Source organism: Psammomys obesus, unplaced genomic scaffold (assembly GCF_907164565.1).
Source record: "Psammomys obesus unplaced genomic scaffold, mPsaObe1.curated_primary_1811, whole genome shotgun sequence".
Classification (NCBI taxonomy): Eukaryota; Metazoa; Chordata; class Mammalia; order Rodentia; family Muridae; genus Psammomys; species Psammomys obesus.
In genome coordinates, this window is record NW_026596034.1 from 26,164,342 (window position 1) to 26,185,464 (window position 21,123).

At 49.5% G+C, this 21,123-nt stretch overlaps 1 protein-coding gene across 1 annotated transcript in view; it reads right to left on the reverse strand.

The window, feature by feature from the left end:
• The window catches only part of Calb2 (calbindin 2), a 25,644-nt gene extending 9,695 nt beyond the window's left edge, over window positions 1-15,949 (reverse strand). Inside the window, exons 1-4 of the mRNA XM_055621137.1 lie at window positions 15,766-15,949; window positions 5,461-5,537; window positions 2,911-3,000; window positions 759-839 (exon numbers count right to left, since the gene is read on the reverse strand). Coding sequence (XP_055477112.1) covers window positions 759-839; window positions 2,911-3,000; window positions 5,461-5,537; window positions 15,766-15,859 — 342 coding nt within the window. The 5' untranslated portion in view covers window positions 15,860-15,949. The remainder of the gene's footprint in view (window positions 1-758; window positions 840-2,910; window positions 3,001-5,460; window positions 5,538-15,765) is intronic.
• Window positions 15,950-21,123: the final 5,174 nt, after the last annotated feature.

Genomic DNA, 21,123 nt, shown 5'->3' on the forward strand with positions numbered 1-21,123 from the left:
AGAGAGAGAGAGAGAGAGAGAGAGAGAGAGAGAGAGAGAGAGAGACTTTGCTCCTTTTGAAGCATCCCACTCCCAGACCAGTGATGAAGCCTACAAGAAAGGAAGGGATAGGAACAGTCCTCGCTTCCTTTTTTCTGTTCTGCTTATCTTCCTTTTCCTCTTCCATCCCCATCCTCCCTCCCCTTCCTGCTTTTCCTTCTGTGTTGGGCTGGAACCCAGGGCCTTACACATGCACTCCACCCCTGAACTGTATCTTCAGCCTCATATCCCTTTTCTGTAATGGACCCTGCAAACACTGCCTCCGGACCCATGCTAGGGACGTACCACTTTTCTTTGACACAGGCAAAAGAACTAAGGACAGGATTCAGAATGTCAATTACTGGCTTTATAGAATCTTGCCATCTCAGAAAAAAAAAAAAAAAAAAAAAAAAAAAAAAAAAAAAAAAAAAAAAAACTGGAGAAAATCCTTTAAATCAGCGTTAAATTAAACCCTTATCTGAAGTTTGGGCAAACTTCACTGCAAAGAACAACTCTTCCAGCCTGAAAACTGGTTCTTTTCCAACCTAGGGATCTCGTTGAGGCGTAAGTCCTGATTCAGTGTGACAGGGAGTCTACAAGGTTCCGCTCGTAGGCACCGCTGCTTATCTTTGCCTGCCTGTACACAGACCACCACTCAATTAATAGAGCGGGTGTCAGGGCAGGCCTCCCCTGGATACAGGAGGAAAGTAGGTCTCCGTTTGCAGAGAAAGAAGGCTCACCTCCATGAACTCCGTGCTGGAGCCCACATGCTGCCTGAAGCACAAAAGGAAATTCTCTTCAGTTGGCAGGATCTGCGCCAGCTGGGAAACACAGAAAAACCACATCAGTGTGAGAGGGGGGACCTCAGGGAACAGGATTGAGCTTCCCACAGGAAGGATGGAAAACCTCCAGCTGACAAGCGGCATGGAAATCGCATCTTGCTCTATTTTCGTGTCCTTCCTTGAGCACAGAGGCTGGGGGCCCTTCAAAGGGGTAAAAGGGTAAAAGGCTTACGATGGGGAGGGGTCAGCTTGACAGATGGAAAGAGCACTCCTTCAAAATGTGGCCACCCAGACTAAAAAGAATGCCCAGGAGATGATCCTCCCCAAGTGTTTAAATCTTTTGAAAAGTGCATCCTGATGCAGGATGCCTGGGAGGACCCGCTGTACCCAAGGAAAGGGGAACCTTTACAGGATTCTTGATTGTGATGGTAATGGCATGGTTCAAAGTCTAAACTGGAAGACTGCAGACTCCCAAATGGATGCTGTTTCATTGATTGTGAAATTAATACTTTAAAAATGTTATTCTTAAAAACTGCAAATACCAACCATGCATCCAACACTGCTGGAAACCCACCTAATTGTCGTTCATCCCCCTTGCTTCTTTCCCAGAATCCCCCAACTAAGGCAAATCCTAATTCATTTAACTCCACTAAATGAGATAATCTCATCCTCCTCACCAGCAATTGGCTTTGGAATAGGCATGTGGCCCATTCTGGCCAATGGCGAATGACATGTGAGAGGAAGGCTACTGTGAATTGTGGGAAAGTTTTCCTTCAGCTTGAAGAGGGGGGCATTTTGCAAACGGACATGGTTGCATCTGGATGTGAGTTCTGAAATGTCTGCAGCCCTTTGGCTACAAGATTGGGAAAGACGATAGGTTCTGTTTTGTTTTGTTTTGTTTTGTTTTGTAGCAAGGGACAGAACCAAGAGAAGAGAGGCAGAGCCAGAGCCAAACTTAACCATGGCCTTGCTTGTTAATAGTGTCTTTTGACTTAAATGAAGAATGAGTAAACCATGGCCAAGTACCACACAGGATCCAAGCCTTTTGTAAAGTTCTGGTGTACGTGGCCCCTCCCGTTCACTTGCTTATTTCCAGTACCTGCTTCCCTGTGACAGTGTCAGCATTGAAGGGTTGTGGACAGGGACTCTGTGGCCCATGAACCCTGAAACATTTCTTACAGGTTGTGTCTATTAAGGAAGATGTCTTCTGACCCCGAGATTTACAACATGGACATGTATATCATGCCCAGCCTTTAAAACTGGTATAGGGTGTCATCCCTCAGTGGCCCGAAGTTCCCACAGGTGAACTGCCCTCAGCTAAATTAGAGCAGCACCGCTGGGCAAGGTCTATGGTTCCCTCAGTTCTTGGGTGGAGCAGCCTGTACCCGGTGACTTACTGTCTGGGCCTCCGGTGAAACACAATCTATATTACAACAGAGTTTTATCGGAGATAAACCAAGGCAGAGATGGCCTCCCAGTTTAGCGCTTTCCCCGCCCTTTGGGAACATGCTCTCTTCCTTTCTGTTCTCCGCAGCATGGCACAAACCCTGAAATCACTGTCTCAAGCTTGGCTCCTGGTGTGTGGTAGCATTTGAGCCGATATGTCCTGGGAGAGCGAGGCCCTGATCCATGTGCTGTCACCATCATTCTTGACCTTCAACCATGGGTCATAAACCAATGATCAGAGTATTTATGTGTAAGTGTGAATATATATCTATGAATTTGCATATGTGTATATGTAAGCATGTAGAAATTACATGGAATGTATGTTATGCATGTAAATTATCTGCATAAAATACATGTTAAGCTTCATTTTTGGATGCCTTTAAGTGGGGTGTGCATACTCCTGTTAACTAGTCTTCTCACTGTCCTAAGCTTGGCTTATCCTACGTTTGCCACATCTGCTGGGTCCTGAGAGCATTTAGGGGTCAGATCCTAGACCATTGTTGCTCCGTCTTTTCTTGGGTGACACACAGAGAAAGCCCCAGTTCTTCTGTTTGGCTGGCTCAAGTGCTTGAGTGGGATGTTTCCGGCTGTGCCTGAGCATGGAGGCGGGGTGGGGGTGGTGGCCCAAGGGCTACAGCCCCTCAGCCAGCTCCTTGGCTCTCACCTCTGCCATCTCAATTTTCCCGTCTGAGTTTTTGTCATACTTCTGCATGAACTCCTTCATCTTCTCTCCAAAATTGTCACTCTTTGGTATCTGTGGACAGAGAATGGAGGCTGATCTTGCTGCCGAGTTATGAAGAGTCGAGGAGCCCAGTGAGGCAAGGCCAGGCATCCTTTTGTGTCCTGAACAAGTGGCTGCTCAGAGGGTCAGTCTCTGTGTTAGGTCTCAGTGATTAGCAAAGGGACACCAGACACGTGGGCATGTTCTGTACCATGTGGTTAGACATACCCTTTGACCTTTGAGATGGGGTGATCTGCAGCTCCATAAAGGGTTTTGACTTACTCCCACCACTCAGCTGTGAGCTTAACAGCTCTTAGCATAACCCAGCTCAACCCATTTACTCCAGAAGAGACTCCAACCACTCCACCGATACAAAATGAATCACTCATCTTTCTCTTCAAAGACATGCTTGCAATTCCGCAGTGCTCTTATCTGCTTTCATGCCAGAAGGAGGGTGAGGACGTCATGAAGCTGAGGGAAAATTTAAATTCTCCGCTCAACTATTCTAAGTCTAGAAAAATAGATTACTTATTAAAAGTCCCCTTAGCTCGTTACCCCTCAACTTAAGCATAGTGGTCTCTTGACAGTCTTGAATCTTTCTGTGGTTTGGGGTATGGCTGAGCTGTCATCAAAGAGCTCTTTCTTTTCCTCGGTCAATGCCACAATCCCTACCCCCATGCACACCTGCTCTTCTGCTCCTTACCTGGGGGCTCCACGGGGTTTCATGCTCATTGGGATTGACCCAAGAGAAATGCTACAAATTCTGAGATCTTTTTTTTTCTGGATTCCTGCTTCACCGTTGGGCTTTGAAACTGATCTCAATTTATCAATCCTTGTCAGTCAGGATTTATTTATATTTACAAACATACAAGGTTTGATGCCAAATACTTATCATAGATGTAGGCAACCTGTGAGAGATTTGCCATGGTCCCCGATGGGCACATCATCCCTGCATCTCACACGTATGTGGCATCCGAGATGCAGAGGCTTTCCTCACGGTCATCCAGGTAAATACAGCCAGAAATCAAAAGTCTAGCCCCTGCTCCCAAGGCCTGAGGCTTTTCTCCCACACGACAGATGCTCTGAGAACTGGTCCTAGCTGACAGCGGTTGGGATGGCTATGGACAGACTTGTCAGTCACCCTCATGCCAGCTGAGGCAAAGGATGACTAAGAAAAGGATGGTTAGATTTGAAACTCTCAGTTAAACATATTCTTCTGCATAGTCCATGATCCCAGGGTCAGTTTTGAAGCTGTGATTTCTGTAATCTGGGCTCACATCATCCTAGTAATGAAGGCTGATGAAGGAGCTGTTGGCAAGTACATATGTACACCACCTCCAGCTCTGAAGTCCATGGCTTTCACGGGTTTATCACTGAGGCACTTTGCTGACCGTTGGGCCAGGAGCTCATGGTTAACTAATTTCTCCAAGAAGGTTTACTAGTAGGTAGTGGTCGGGACAGTGGGTGGGAAGCAAGAAACAAGAGAAAGAGACCCTCAAAGGAGCCAGGGGAGCTAGTGAGGGGGAGTAGGCTCCATATATTCCAGAGCGAACACAGGACACAACAATCTAGCTCCAGCCTTTCAGGAGTTCACACGCCTCTCCTAGGAGGTTTTAGCAAACTCAGTAGGTTGGCACCAGAGGAAATAGCTTCCCTGTCATTAGGGACTGGACCATGTCATTGTGTACAGTTCAAAGTTCATGACTCCTCTATACCAATAGGATGGTCAGGGCTCAGAGGTTGCTTCCGAAAGGCTCTCAGTTTCCCTCTGGGTCCTTACAGAGGAACCAGCCCTTGTTGGTCTAGAATATTGGATTCTGCTCCCCATTCTCCAGCAGGGGACATTTGATAATGTCTACGACATTACATAGGGTCTTACTATGTAGCCCCAACTGTCCTGGAACTCACAGTATAGACCATACTGGTCTCAGACGCACAGAGATCCACCTGCCTCTGCCTCTCAAGTGCTGGGATTAAAGGTTTGCACCATCACAGCCAACTTAGGATATTTTTGATTGCCATGACTTGGCTATCACATGGGTAGATGCAAAGGCATTCCTCATGACAAAAAAAAAAAAATTATTCTGCCTCAGCTGTCAACAGTTCTGAGGCTGAGGACTCTCATCTAGACTGAAGGCACCTGGAGTCCTCTGAGAACGCCATTTTGAATTATAAATCCTTGGGACTCTGGACTGTGTTCCCAGGAAAAGATACATACATGCACACATAAACACATATCTGTGAATCTGGGGGACTCATCGACTCGTGGCTTTCATTATGGTTATCGCTCTAAGACACCAAGGAAACTGAGATGAGCTACTCTTAAGGGAAACCTGGCCTTTCTTTATGGTCTTACAAAGAAAAGACTTGTAAGTGCCAAGACCAGCGAGCCCAGGTCTGCTGACTAGATGCATCATGGGACAGACTATTCTCAAAGCGGGGTAGCTCAAGGTGACAGAAATCTCTAAACAGGGGGGCGGAGTGCCAGCTTACCATGCCAGAGCCTTTCCTTGCCTTCTCCAGCTCTTGGAAGAAGTTTTCTAGCTCTTTACCTTCAATGTACCCGTTTCCTGTAAAAACAGATGGAAATGAACAGAAAGGAATTAACCTTAGCACGGAACAGTGAGACTAAGGAAGGGTGGAATTTGCCAACTTCCTACAAAACTTTTCCCCTCCAGTCTGCAAACAGGTATCTTGGCCAGTCATGTATGGGTCCTTGTCTTTAGAGTACTTGCAGGCACACATTTAAGATTAATGAGTGTCCTTGGAATATTGAGCCCACAGCTGCAGAACTGGAGAAACAGTGGAGGAATGCTTATCTGGTCAGCTGACAGAGATGGCTGGTGTTCATGAGCAGGCCCTGAGTGTTGGAGGTCCCAGGAAGCACCCTCTGCAACAGGTCAGCAGGTGGCAGGCCTGGGACTGGGGCAGAAGTTGGGTTTCTGAGGTTGAGAAGGTATACAGAGTTGGAGAGTGTTCTTCCGGCCTCCACCTGGGACCTTAGAGTGTGACTTTATTTGGAAGTAAGGTTTTTATAGATGTCACTAGTCGTGACAGGTGTCAAAGCATAGGGAAAACAGAGGCAAAGATTAGAGCCACAAGCTAAAGAATATTGTAGATTGCTGCTGCCTCTAGAAGCTGAGGTATGCCAGAGTCTCTCCCCCAGAGCCTATAATGTGTGCATGTACACACACACACACACACACACACACACACACACACACACCCACCCCTTGATTTCCAAATCCTAGTCTCGAGAACTACAAAGGCATTCATTTCTGTGGTACTCTGCCATGACAGTCCTGAGAAATAAATGCAGACGAAAACCATGAAAGAAAATAACTTGACCCATCTCATCTGCAGAATGGGTTGTACGAGTTAAAACAGTTTTGCTTGTTGTTATTTGAGACAACGTGTCAATAAAAGCCAGCCCAGCCTGGTCTCAAACGTATGAACCTATTGTTTCTGCCTCCTAGGTGGAGAGTATAGCCACGTGGCTTACATAAGATTTTTTTAGAGAGAGAGAACATGTTCACATGTATGTACAGCTTGTGTGTACACATTTGTGTACACATGAAGACAAACGGTCAATGTCCTGTGCCTTCTTTCACTCTCTGCATTATTCTCTCACTAAACCTGGATTTGGTTTTGGCTAGATCAGTTGGTCAGTCCTGTTTGTTCTTCCTGCCAAGTTCTGAAGCTACAGACCTGTACAGCCATATCTGGATTTGATGCAAATGCTGGGACTCAGACTCGGGTCTTCACGATTGTGCAGCTGCTAAGTGGGAGTTTTCGTATGTAAACCACACAGTCTATCATGAGTATGTCACAAATATTGGTATTGTTTGAGCCCAGTTGTCAGCATCTGTGTACAGGATGGAAATGGACCTGAGGAAAAAGTTTAATGAGCAGAACCAGGTATGAAGGTCAAAACTTGACTTGTCTGAAGATCACAGGAGTAGTGCAAAGCTGTATAGTTTCCTTCAACTGGAGCCTGAGTGGCCCAGACGCCAGTGCTGAGCTGAGTCTATGGCCAAGGTCACACGTCTGTGCTAGCACTTATGAGAAGGAAACTCAGATATGGCAAGGACAATGGTTCCAAGATTTACTGCATATTGGAATCTCTTGAGGATCATTAAAAAAATGGATGTCTGGCTCTCACCATTAGACATTCTGATACCGCTAGCTTGGGTTGTGAACTAAGCGTTGTAGCTTTTCTTTTTTAAGGCTCCCAGGTGATTTCTTTGTACAGTGATGTGAGGCAATCACTAAAGTCAAGTTCCAAGAAGAGGTCCGACCTGAATTGTTAAGAAAGTGACCACTTTCTTCAAGGGCATATGGAATTGCAGCCTTAACAAAACAAACAAACAAACAAAAAACACAGAAGCATTTTCCTTAGCCTCTGTGGGTAGCACGGGGATGGGAGGATCTTTCTAACCTCTCTTCCTAGTGCCCCTGAGGTCTTAAATCCCAAATAAATAACCTTAGAGGCAATCCCTCAAGGGGAAGATGCTTCAATAAATATCGTACAGAGAGAATTGCATGAGATGAATTATGCATTTATTTTTGTCCGCAAAGAAAAGGTGATTACTGAGTTCCTCTGGGGTGAGGGAGTTGTCTTTTCCTCTAGCTTGTTCTATAAAGTACTTCGGGAGAGTTGGAGGTTCACAAGGGGGTGGGGCTTGTTGGTCTGAGAGGCCAGCTGGAGCAAGGTACAGTGAGCAGAAGCTTTCTAGGCAAAGAAGCAAAGGTTGGTGACGACCCGCTGAATTGGCACCTAGTGGTTTCGTTCTCCTGCTGTGATCTGACAATTATCCCATCCCTTAGGTGCAGCTTCCCCTGGATTAGGAGCCAAGGCCTTGTCCCCACACTCTTCCCCCTGGGAGTCTTTACAAATTTAGGCAGTGTGGTAGAAAGCTGAGCTCAGCTCTGAGTCCATCTGCAGCTTTCAGAAGCCCAAGGCTAGGGCAGGTGAAATGGGGGGGCTTGGAGCTAGTAGCATGAGCATGAACAGTGGTCCATGTTGTAGAGGCCGCAGGGGCTTGGGGCCAGGAGCCTAGGTCAAGTAGGTGGGTGAGTGGGGGCCTCCTGAGGACATTAGAAGGTTTCTGATTGGACTTGGAAGGGGAGGCAGCCACACAAGGAAGAACCGCCTTCGCTCAGCTCTGCATAGTATCCCTTACGAAAAGTCCTCAGCCGATCCCCACTTCACATGTCCCCTGATGCTCTGTCACTTCTTCAGCCCCTCCACCTGCTGCATGCGGGGGGGGGGGGAGGGACTTACTGGTCCTTCTTATCTAGGGACCAACACCTGTTTCTCCTCCTGTGACACCCAAGCTAAGAGCATCACCTCTCCAAACCTCAGTTTCTCCTACTACAAAGTGGGATCAATGATAATTCCTCCTCCTGTGACTGCTGGAGAGATGTAACTGGAAAAAAAAATGAACTTAGGGTGCTGACCCATACGAGCCTCAACCATGCCAGGGCTGTGGGCATGGTGCTGGCCTACACAAACCTCGGCAGTACCAATGGTGCATTTGAGGTTGCAATGCCAGCCAGACCCTGGGAGGTCGAGGCAGGAGGGAGGAGCAGTAGTCGGTCCCTTGTTGAGAAGGGCCAGTGACTTAGCAAATATAAGCCTTGGCTACATAGTGAGTTACTGGCTAGCTAAAGCTCCGTAGTGAGACCCTAGCTTGGAAAAAAAAAAAAAAAGGCAAAACAAAACAAACGGTGTCAGTGATCATTCCCACAAAAGCTCCTGCCTCCAGCTCCCTGTTAGGAATACTTTGGCCCTGCACTGCTAAATGATGATGTAATGAAATAGAAGTGATTTTTCCCAAGGACCTTTGAGCAAGAAAGGCCTCACCGAGAAGTCCCAGGCAATGGGTAGGGGGAGAGAGAAGGAAGAGTAAGCTTAAAGGTAGGAAGAGGGGACTAGGAGCTGAGATAATGGCTTTGTGCGAAGAAGACCCCTTCCTGGATAGAGCAAGAAGCAAAGGGGTTCCCACACACACCCACTGGGAAATGATAAGAATCTCCCCATGTCCCTGAACAAAAGGAGAAAATTAGCTCCATGCAATGAGTCTTTGTTTCAAACTGAACAATAGTTCCAAGCTGCAGACATGGGCTTGTTCCCACAAAGCAGAGTGGCCCACAGGGATGTGACCAGCCATTGAAAAGGCCGGATAAGCCGTTCAAAGTAGAGACTGAGAGGTGTGGAGTGGTCATATGAGTGGGGTCAGGAAGAACGGTTTCCACCACTGAAGGGACAGGCCTAAGGTCCCTCTGAGGTCTCCCCCAACCATCATTTAGCCATTTCATGTAGGGCCGGGATACAGGAGCAGTTGGCCAAAATCCATCTAGGAAGATTTAAGCCCTGGATGAGTGGTTTTCTTTCTTTTCTTTTCTTTTTCTTTTTCTTTTTTTTTTTTTTTTTGGGGGGGGGGGGAACCAGGTAAATCTCATGTGGATGAGCATTGATAAAGATGTGGTTACCATAGTAACCATCATTGCTAACCTCCTTTAAACCATGAACATTGGAGAGAGGGGACTAAGGGAGCTGGGGACCTTGCATCCTTCCTGAACCTACTTTTGCTTCCGTATTTCACCACTGTGTATCCCAAAGCTAAGGACAGACAGTGTTTCACCATCATTAATCTGACCACAGAGGATTGGAAATTCTTGACTGAAGAATGCTGCAACCCAGAAAGACTTATTTGTTCCTCCCTGAGGTTTGTATGTACAGATTTTCTGATGTGTGCAGGCAAAAGGTACCCAAAGAGGAGAGACTGCCTGTACCAAGGGTTTGACGACTGTCCCTTGCTCTAGGACAAGTCAATTCCTCTGTGCCTCAGTTTCTCTCTCAAGTGGACAAAACTACTTAAGCCCTCTCCACTTTATAGAGTCACCACGAGAGCCATACACAGCAATGTTTTGGAAATAGTCTGGAGAGTGTAATATCTATAAATGGAAGGCATCATTTTTTCAGCTCCTCACCTCTTCGACACTAAGGGCTTCTGACAACCACTGAGTTATCTCTTTAGAGCGCTGGAATCTTGGGAAGCTTAAGCAACAGTGCCATTGCCTGCGCCCTACACCTCTCTTGCTTAATTGCTGGGGTGCAGGTGTCTGGATGTCTTCCGAGCTTCCAAGGCTGGCAGCGCATCTCAAACGTGAGGGCATGGACCCATCGCCTGGGGATCTTGTTAAAGTGAAGGGTTTAGTTTGGGAGCTTCGGAGTACCATGGAGGGGCTGTTCCTGCTTTAGGTGTGTGGACTGGTGGTAACCTGGGAGCTGGTTAGAAATGTCAAATCCAGCTCAGTGGTAGAGTGCTTACAAAACACACATGAGCTATCAGGTTTAATTCCTAACTCCCAACCCGGAAAAAGGCAGAACCTTCGGCACCTCCCTCAGTTTTCTGAATCTCTCACTGGGTGTGGTGCCCAGGGACCTGCTTAACCATTCCTTGGGTGTTCTCTCACTTCCTGTAGTGGCAGCATTGGTGTGTTCAGGAAGCCTGTCTGTGTTCACGTTGCTTTGCATAGCAGGCACCGGACACTTCCAAAGACCTTTCGTTTCTGCCTCGCTCCCCTTGGGCTTCTGCCACAAAAACATGCATGGGTTACTAACCCCACCTTGAAAATAAAAAGGATTTGTGGGTGTTGAGAATTTTTTATCACACAGTTAACAGAGGTCATAATTTCCTTTTGCTCATCCCAGGGATAAGGTCTGTCCATAGCTGTACGTGTCTGGATGTATCTGTCCATCACACATATATGTGCATTCCACACACCTCTCCAAGTGGCTCCTGGGGTTAAAAATGCCCCAGACCCAAAGCTCATGGAAGAATGTTTGGATACTCCAATTTTAATCTGCTTTTGGGCCGGGCTGCTGGAGCTACTTTAGGAGCTGGGCTGGGTCTTCTGAACCTGTGGACAGCTGGCAGCCTGGTGCTGGGCTGAGTCCCAGGCATGCAGGAGGCCAGAAGGAAGGGGCAGATTGAGCGAGAGGTAAGACTGCAGAAAGCCAACGAGAAGGGGAGAAGGCCAGAGCCTGTGGCTGCAGATGGGGCTGGCTGGACGCAGGAGAGCATCTGATGCAATCCGCCACGAGGGATGCCAGCCGGCCGTGTGCTGCAGAGGCTCTGTTCTTGAAGAGACTAGTACCTGCTCTATTAATTCTGGCTCCATGGGAATTGGGGAAGATTTCCCTGAGGGGTCTCCTGAGCCCCAGCAACCTCCCCAAGGGCCTTAGCTAGTAAAAGCGCCTGTGTCTGGAGTGAAATAAGCAAGATGAAATGAGGGAGAGACAGAGCACCTGGGTTGGCCGCTGCCTGGGCGAGGGCTGCTGAAGTATCTTGTCAGTACAAACACACAACCTCAGTCCTGCTCCATGGTTGCCCCTCCAGGGAGCCCCATGCCCCGTCACGGACCCAGCTTTCCTACTCCTGGCTGGTGCAATCACAGTCCAAGAGGCAAGGTGATGGCTACTCAGAGGCCTCATGGCTCCGAGCTGATATACTGTGTATACTCCACAGCAAAGGGAACCATTGGCAAAACAATTAGTGTGACGGTGAAAGAGACCAGAGGGACCAGGCAGTTCCTAGGAGCTGTCCCAGGTGAGGCAGGAGGTTTTCCCAACAAGCCCTTGATGCGATGCTTATGCCAAGCCCGGCTAAAATGTCTACAAGGCTTCATTACAGGATTAGCAAGGAAAAAAAAAGCCATCTTCAAGCTACAACACCTTGGTCCCCAGACCTAGACCCCACTGACTATAATGAAGTGAGACCCAATGTGTGTGTGTGTGTGTGTGTGTGTGTGTGTGTGTGTGTGTGTGTATGTGTGTGTGTGTGTGTGTGTGTGTGTGTGTGTGTGTGTGTAATCCAGGACCCTATGCATGATAGACAAATGCTCTAGTACTCTTCTGTTATATCCTCAGATCCTCTCCTTCCTACCATACTGCTGTTTCCCAGACCCCTTCACCTTCTGCTCAAGTTCCACACCCCCCTCTCCTCCATTAGAAACAGAGCTGAGGAGCCAGAACCAGGTGCCCAGGCAGGCCTTCTCCTGAGTCCGGTACACTGCCAGCTCTGTTTCTAATGGAGGAGAGGGGGGTGTGGAAGAAAAGAAGAGCCTGGCAGAGCCCTCCTGATCTGTATGGTCCTTTTAATCATGAATGTTCAAAGTCCTCAGTGCAGGGGTTCTCCAAGTTCCACACAGTCAAGAGACCAGCCTCAGCCCTTGTAAAAGGCTTTGAGAAGCTAGCCCACCAAGGCTATTTTGAAAGTGGACAAAGCTCAGAAGAGTCTGAGTAGGTTCCTGTACCCGTAGAAAGGTGTAAATTCTCTAGGGAACCATGTCCATAAAATTATTTTCCTTCTTATATAGTAAACTCAGCTTACCTTTGTGATTTGCTGTCGTCCTAAGTAGCACTTTTGGGGTTCTTCCCCATGTTTGCACAGGCTCTGTCTTACTTCGACGGCTGTGTCCTACAGCAGAGCTGACTATAGTCCTTTTTTGTTTACTTTCAAATAACTCCTTTAACAGTCTTTCTTGTTTGTATAACTTTCTACATGGATAGGATAGAGGCTTTGACCAAGTGTCTCTCTTGGTCTGTGAGTATCTGCTTGCTCCTCTTTCTCTTCTGCATTTCCATGGCTTCTGGAAGGTTGGCAGGTACTCTTTCATTTCCCTCCTGAGTTACAACGTGTCTGGTTATAGTGGGCTTAGAAGCCTGGTAATGTCTGTCAGAGCTACACAAAGATGCTACAAATACTCCAATTTGGACAGCCATCCATCAGTCACCCGGCGATCTCTCTCTTCCTCTCCCTCCTCCCCCTCCGTGTGTGTGTGTGCATGTGTGTCTGTCTGCCTGTCTACCTGCTTGCCTGTCTGTCTGTCTCCTTTTCCCTGTTTGTCTCCTTCTCTCCCCTTTCTTACTGTGTTGCCGATGACTGAATCTAGAGCCTGGCACATGCTAGATAAACATTTAGATAAACAGTACACCTCTGAGCTTCATCTCCAGCCCTCTGCAATCTTCCTCCCGAGTAGCTGGATATAGGCCTGTGTTACCAGGCCTGACAGCCGCTTGGATCTTACAGAGGAAAAGATCTGACAAAGTGACCAGGAAGCAACGAAGTGAAGGTTTCAGATATGATGTCACGTTGAGTGTGGAGATGACATGTAGAAAAGCTTCAGAACCTACTAAGGCAAAGGGTGGCTTGGCTGCCACCTCATGATGCCTGATATTGCGTTAGTGAGACTGATGGCCTAGCCTTGCTGACCAATGCAGGAGAGCTGCGGTAGTATAGGAGAGTAGATGGTGTCCCTGGCCCTTTCCTGCCCAGCAGCTCCCAACTCTTTAAATGCATGCTTCCCCCCTCCCCGCTCTTCTTTCTGACTCGAAAGGGCCCCTATAAGGGTCACCACGTCCAGCCCCCTTCCCTGCTCTCACTGGACCAATGTTTTTTTTTTTTTTAAGGCTTTTTTTGTTTACAAGAGTCTGGGAGTGTAGGGAGGTGGTTCCTCTCCCTGGGGCCTGTGGTTGACTGGGCTCCAGTGAGCTTACTCCAGGGACCCCGGGAGCTGCAGAGAGTCTCCAGAGGCCTTTGAGGTAGTGAGTGACAAACCTCCTACAACAGATCCCTAAGTTGCAAACAGAAGCCAGCATGGGCAAGAGAAACAAAAGCCCAGGCAGGGCTTGCGTGGCTCAGGTGATGGGGTGTTGGGCTCATCTGTAGCCTTGGGGTGTTCACGAGGTCAAGGAGAGGGTCAGCCACAAAGGTACAGAGAAAAACCATCCCAAACTTACTTCTAGACCCCTCGGTGCAATTCTAGTTTGTCCATTTATGCGTTTTTCGATTCACATTGCTTTCCTTTCCGGTTCCACTTTGGGACTTCCTTGAGGAGGTGTGTGTGTGTGTGGGGGGGTGCACCTAAGGATCACTTTCTGGGAGAAAAGGAATTATCCACCACCTCCAAGGCTGGGCTGAGGATCTTTTGTGGGCTAGTCCTACATCGTAGAAAAAAAAAATCCCCTCTTCCCACCCCAGGAGGAGTTCATTTGAATGGGGACACAGGCCCCAGTTGGAAGCCAGCACCACCAACCAAGTCCTTCGTCAGCTTCCTCGCCTGCACAAGGGGGATCTTCGGAGGAGCATCGCAGGGTGGGATCCAAAAGGGTACAACTGTTCTTCTTAAAAGTCAGTGTCTCAGGACAGACTTAAACATAACGTTTTCATGATGATTGAGAGGGCCACTGGCTGTCCCCAGGGAAAAGTAGACTCGGAGTCGGCTGTTTATAGCTGACTCATCTAGCAGGAGGCCAGTGGTGTAACCTTGATGGCTCGGTAACTTTCCTTGACTCACGCAAGTCTCTGGTGCAGATACCCTGGCCAAAGCGTGTCCCGAGCAACGTAGTGATGAGGGGCTGCAGTGCTAGCTCTTTTCATCCAGGGGGTTGGGTGGCAGCAGTGGGGAAGTGAACAGACAGCCCCTCCTTGGCCCCATTTCTCAGACCGAGCCACTGAGCCACCACCTTCAGGAATTCTCTGGTAGATCAACATCAAACCCCGGACACCTAGTCCCCAGCCCCTTCAGCTTCCTTGGTTGCCTCCAAAAAACCCACAAAACTTCTACTGGCATCCTCAGACACTAACCCTCTCCTTGTCACAGTACTGGGAGCAGAGGACCTCTGGATTCAGAGAGGAGGGAGAGAATTCAGGGAGTTGCTACCTGATAAGACCATTCCTACCCCTCCTTCTCAGTCCCAGGGTAAACACCCTGAGCCACCACCCTGCCAACAGGTCTGAGACATGAGTGCATTCTGGGTGCTCATCTTAGCCAGGGCATTGGAGGGTGAATTGAAATGGCTTCTTCACCCTTCTCTCTCTACGCCCCCCCTCCTCCCGGTTTGGAGTGATAGGAAAGTCTCTAGCAATATCAGACGCTGAGGGTGCAGGGCAGAGGAGAGGTGAGGGGCTGGGGTGGTAGCATGTGGTCTCTTTGTATAACTGAGTGAGATCACTGTAGATACTTGGAATCCCAGGTCTGGAAGCCACCTCCAAAGCCATTCACGGGGACCTACCTCACTTTTTGGGTTGGTCATTGGAAGACCATCTGGAGCCAAGTGTTGGTCACTGGGGTGTGACCCCTGGCCCCATACACAGACCACCACTCAGGGTCTGTGCCACCAGGCAGCAAGCCGGAGGCTATCACCGGGGGACCCTCCCCACCACGCCCACTGCTGCTGTAGTTAGAAAACCCACATACTGGTGGGGTTGGAAAAAATAGAAAGAAAGCCCGGGTTTGTTAAAAGCCCCAAATCGATTCTCTACTCCTGCTGCCAGCCAGCCAGGCTAGAGGAGGCCCCGAAGGTTCCCTCTAGGATGCCCAGTTTTCTCCAGCTCCTTGTACTGGTGATGCGGGTAAGGAACACGAGGGGCAAAAAGAGCGGGGTTTGAAGACCTGTGGCAACAGGGCTGGAGGCAGGGCGTTAGCTTGAAGGGAAAGGTGCGGAAGGAGGCAGCGGAGTCATGGGGAGCCTTTTCTGCCCAGGCCTCCTCTCTGGGAAAGCTCCGACTTGTGCCCCGGGAACCCTGCATGGGGAAAACTTACTGGCAGTTATCACCAGGGCAGTCGGGCGTTTCCTAAACTCAAGACCCCAGCAGACTCCGCCACCAGAACAAACCACCTGGGGGCAAAGCACACCTGCCCGCATAGAGCCATGCCCCTGACAGCTTTGCCAATCTCAGGTCCCCCGGGGGGTCAACGTGCCCAGAAGTTGGGAGATTTACTGACCGTCTGCATCAAAGTGTTTCCAGATTTCCAGGAACTGGGATGCAGTCAGCTCGGCCAGATGCAGGTAAGGGGGCTGCTGCTGCGGGCCAGCCATTGCGAGCCGCTCCGGAGATCTTAAGCGTCTCAGCTCTTGTCACTCCGTGCCGCCTGGCTCCGGTTCTCGCGCTGGGGCTGCGCGCCTCGCTGCCTTTATATGCGGCCCGGAGCTGCACCGCGTTGGGCCGCCGGGAGGGGGCGCACGCACTCAGGGAATCGCGCAGGGCGCGGCGCTGCACGGGCGGCGGCTTTCCTGCCTGGGGTTCTTAGGGAACCCGGACGCACGGACGGAGCCTTCGATGAGACTCCTGGGTGCCCGCAGGGGACACCGCAGACTTTTCTCTAGAAATGGGGAGAGGCTGCTCTGCCTCCCTTTCTCTCAGTCTATCCGGAGCACACCCAGTTTCTAGCTGAAGCAATAACATTACCAAGCAGCAAGCCAAGATTTGAATCCAGAACTCTTTTTACACCCTAGTGCTCACTCAAGGGGTGCCAGAATTGCAGGAAAGCAACAGTCTCAAGATTTTACCGTAGGTGGGCAGCTGGGATCTGCACGGTGCAGGGAGGATTCAGGTGGGAACGGGGGAGGTACTCCCTTTTCCCCTCAGGTATCTGTCACCTCCTGAACATGCTCTCGGGACTTTTAGACCTCTGTCCAGGGATGGCAGACTGGAGCCTCTAGCTCCAGCTATGAGCCACACCCACCTAGGGTCGTGGTAGGGACGTGTCTACTCCATCAGGTAGACAACACTGAACTCTGACTCAGGGATGCTCTGAGCTTCACTTAGACAAAACAGAAGCTCCCACAGACGTGAGGACCCCTCAATCAGAGAATCAGCCTCGCGCCAGCCTCGCTCCAGTCTAAAGATCTGCAGCCTGTGCTAGCGTCCTGAACACCTTACCCTCAGAAAGACAGCAGCGCCCGCCCCTAAAAAGGACAGAGATGAGAACTGGCGCTCATTAACATGTGCTAATGAGTGTTAGCTGAGCTGCCTTCGAATGGGAGGGCAAAAGAGAAGGAGGTGAGAATCAAAAGCAGGTCGCTAAGGGTGAGGAGAACCGGGGGAGGGGGTGGAGGGCAGACAGGAGCAGGCTAACTCTTGGGGTCAGGCTGGGGCACCCCTGTGCTAATCTCAAAGTAGGGAAGAAGAGGCAGAAAAAGCTAGCTGTTGGGCCTCTGTAACCCAGCATGCCTTGCTGCCAGGGCTGGGAAATCCCCCAGCTGGAGGCCCCTTGCCTCTAAGAAGGCAAGAAAGCTCAGCGCTAGAGAAGATCAAGCTCCTCAGGTCTGGTTCCTAAAAACAAAACGGAGCAACAAACCTTTCGCAAGCTTGTTTGGATTACACAGCCCTTTTGTGCCTCGCTCTTCTACTCTGTAAAATGGGAGTGTGGGTATTGACGTCTTGGGATGTTCTGAGGATTGCGTACCTTTGCGTTCCTGTCCTTCACGCTGTGGGTGCTTGTGAGCTCTGTTGAGCTTGGCAAGGATTCCTTGATCGGAGAGTACTGTATCCAGTCAGCTTTCTGTCCCTGTGACAAAAAAGAAACCTCGAGAAAGTCAAGTTTAAGGAGAAAAGGTTTATTTCGACTCATGGTTCCGGAGGCTTTAGGTTGTGGGCATTTTTAGTTCATTGTTCATGGGTGATGTCACAGGGAGAATGTCCTGGTGGGAGCCTGGGGTGGAGGAAGGCTCCTTATCATGTGGCCAGGAAGCGAGGCTGGAAGAGAGAAAGAAATGAGACAAAGGAGAGGAGACGCATAGCTGGGACGAGACAGCGCCCCCCCACTGACAACTGAGTCCGAGCCTCCTACCGTTAGCACCACCTTCCAATAATCTATTCATTCATGGCCCCATCAGTGGATTAATCCATAAACGAAGTCTGAGCCCTTACCATCCATTCGCTCTTCCTTCCCCAAATCCCAACTCAAAACACTGATGCCTTAGAGACCTAACACACAAGCCTTTGGAGACTGGTCCAGATTCAAACTCTTCACTTCCTGCATCCCCCGCTGACAGCTTTTGACTTCTGTGCGCCCAAGGGGCTAGGCTCAGTCCCGCTGGCTCCGCCACCCGGCTCTGGGTTCCTTTGAGGTGCCTCCTGTTCCCTCCCAGCCCAGGTCTGCAGGCAGAAGCTGTTTGCTGGCTCTGTAAGCAAGACGGTGTCTGATTCCTTCATCCCAGAGCTGCCAAGGCTAGAGGAAGATGGCTCTGGTTATGACTGCAAGGGGTGAACTGTGAACCCCAAATATTGCATTGGGAGAGACCACCTTGAGGGTCCATTTCTGGGGCCATCTTTGCTTGTCTCAGCCACATGCCCACGGGGAACTAAAGGGTTCAAGCAAGCCCCTTGGTACTCAAACTGAGTTCTGCAAAAGTCACCTAGGTATTAGAAGTCCTTGCTCTGGAGTCAGACAGCTACGAGTTTAAAGCCAAATAACTAATTTGGGAGGCCTTGGGCAGATCATTAAACCTCTTTGAACCTTCGTGAAAATAGAGGTGGTGATAATAATAAGATAGTCTCTCACGATCAAGATAAGGCAAACGATGTAGCCAAGGATTTACTACCAAGAGTCCCCTGCATGCTCAGGGCTAAATGGAAAAGTAGATACAGGTGTTAACATGGGCTAATAGGAAGTTTTCATGATGTCCTGAAAGACTAGCCCTAGCCCACGCCTGGCAACACAGGAGCCAGATTCCTTCAGTCTGCTTAGCTTGCCGAGAATGCCCTCTGTCTCCAACTGAAGCCACTGGCTGTGAGAGGAAGGCTGGGCAGGGTTTCTTTTCTTGCTTCTCTGAGGCGGGAAACCTCTCCAGATCCGAGGGCCACTGTGGGAAGGGGCATTGTGAGCCTGCATGGTCCCAGACAGAATAAGATGAGCAGAATATGGGAATTTAGAGCCCATGTGAAGACAGAGAGAGAGAGAGAAAGAGAGAGAGAGAGAGAGAGAGAGAGAGAGAGAAATCAATGCAAGGGAGATCCAATGGGTTTATCTTAGAGCAGTAACATAGAAACAACGCTTTTCTGCTTGCTTCCCAAGGAGCTGAAACTCACGCAAATATTTTCAAATGTCTGAGGTTTTGTTGTTCCTCCAGGACTTCTGTTGGGCTTCATAGCAGCCATGATGACGGTGATGGTGGCGGCGGCGGATGTTGGTGTTTGTATGTTGTTTCATGAGTGGTTGTGATGTATCATACTTTGTGGCTCTCACAGCTGCCTTTTTAGATGTTCTGTGTAAGATTTGGACCCATCTTCCAAACAAGGAAGCCAGGCTCGGAGGAAACAATACCCTAGTAGGGCCTAGCATGGGGGATGTTAAGGTTACTTTGGCTCCTTTGGGTACCAGGGCCCTTGTATATCAGAAGCTGTGTTCCTGGTAATATCTAGAAAGACACTCCCCAGACCCTGGCCACCAGCACCATGTATAGCATCTCCTTGTATCCACAAGCTATCCGTCGACAGGACTCTTTCTTCCCCAAAAGGGAAGGTCGAAGCTTGTTTTCTTTGTTTGTTTGTTTTTCATCATCATCCCCAGCCCACTGACTGTCACCTCTGAGGGCTGTCACTGACACAAGGTCATGGTAAGCAGGTTTTCCCCCCATGAAGCCTCTGCCCCAGGTCCCCAGGAAGTGAAGAATGTGACTATGAGACGGGATGCCAGAGATGGGATTGGCAAACACCTTGTGGCCCGCAGTGGGCTGCGGCAACTGGCTGCGTTCCTCAGAGCACCCGGCGTTATTTTGGAGCACTTCAAAAACAACTCAGAAGTGCATCCTGGTTCCTCCCTCTCCCTGCAAATGCTTCTTTTAGGTGTTGCCTCTTTGGTCTTTATAATGGTCAGGCCTAGCTACGAGGGCACCAGAGAGCCGGCTTGCTTCCCAGAAAGAAGGATGAAAGGGATGCAGGAGCCCAGCAGTTTCCATGGAAACAGAGGAACCCAGAGGTGGGAGCAGGACTTTTGAGTTACCCAGTCTAAAGCTTGGGATCTTTTGGGGGGGAAAAAATCTCCCCGTGTACAAGGAACCTCAGTCAGAGGGTAGCGACAGGTGGTAGAAGAGCATGATGGGGTGGGGTCAGTAACTGTTAAGTAACCTCTGCTGCAAAAGGCAGGCACATAGGGGCTAGGAGCTCAGGGTCCTGAATTTCGCACTTTTAACTCCTGGATACTGGTAGGTCTGTTCGGTACTAGCTGTGTAACCCCGGGTCAGGTGGTCACACTCTCTGAGCTCCGATTTCCCCATTGATAACATGGGATATATAAGTGTCTCGGGATGTTTCATGAGTTTTAGGGGGGGTAACGTGGGGGGACAAACATTGCCGGGCCTGGCTCTTACTAAGTAAGTTGGGAAATTGGACCAAGGGGTGGGGCGGGGGGGGGGGGGAGTTGTTTCTCATCTAAATAACACATTGATCTCCACCAGCCCAAGTGGTCGCTTCAGGGATAATGGGTGAGGTATCGCATCCTAAAGTGAAAAATGCTGCTGGGACTGGTTGCATCTTGATTTGCAGGTTGGCGTAATGCCGTGACATGAGGCCTTGAATTGCTGTAGCCACCTTGAATACCCCAGTGGAGAATCTAGAGCAGACATGGATGGAAGAGGACAGAGTGGAGACCGAGGATCAGGCCATCCCTACAAAGCAAAGGAAGGACTAAAAGAAGGAGGGTCTAAAAGACATGGGGTCACAGGAGCTTCCATTCTGCTGCTGGATCAAGTTGAGCCTGAAGCATCTTAGGACTTTTTAGTTACACGAGCCAGTATACACCTAGCAGTGAAGCCTTCTTACAGCAGCTTGCTTCCTTTCCTTTCTCCTTCCTTCCTTCCTTCCTTCCTTCCTTCCTTCCTTCCTTCCTTCCTTCCTTCCTTCCTCTACACCCTCAAAAGTCCCAGTTGGTCTAGGAAGACAACAGTTGTCCTCATGGAGCTGGAATTAGAAAACATTTAGGAACCAAGGCTTCTCTCTCCTTGCTCTTAGAGCACCAGGCATGGCCACTCCTTCCAGGTCCTCTGACTTTACTTTTTCCTCCAGTGACAAAATGCTTCTTCTCATAACCTTTCCTGCCACAGACACCAACCTCAAAACCCATAGCTTGTACATCCCTAATAGATGGAGACTCTTGGTTTCCTTAGTCCAACTCCCAACCCTGCCCCAGGGACAAGTCAGGTTGGTGGATCTCACCTTTCCATGGGAGCCATTCACATGCCAAACAGTTAGGCAGGCAGTGGGGCATGCTCAGGGAAACACAAAGGACCCGCAGAGGACCCCAAATTCAGTTCCCAACACCCATGCTGGGTGTTTCACATGTTCCTGAAATATCAGCCAC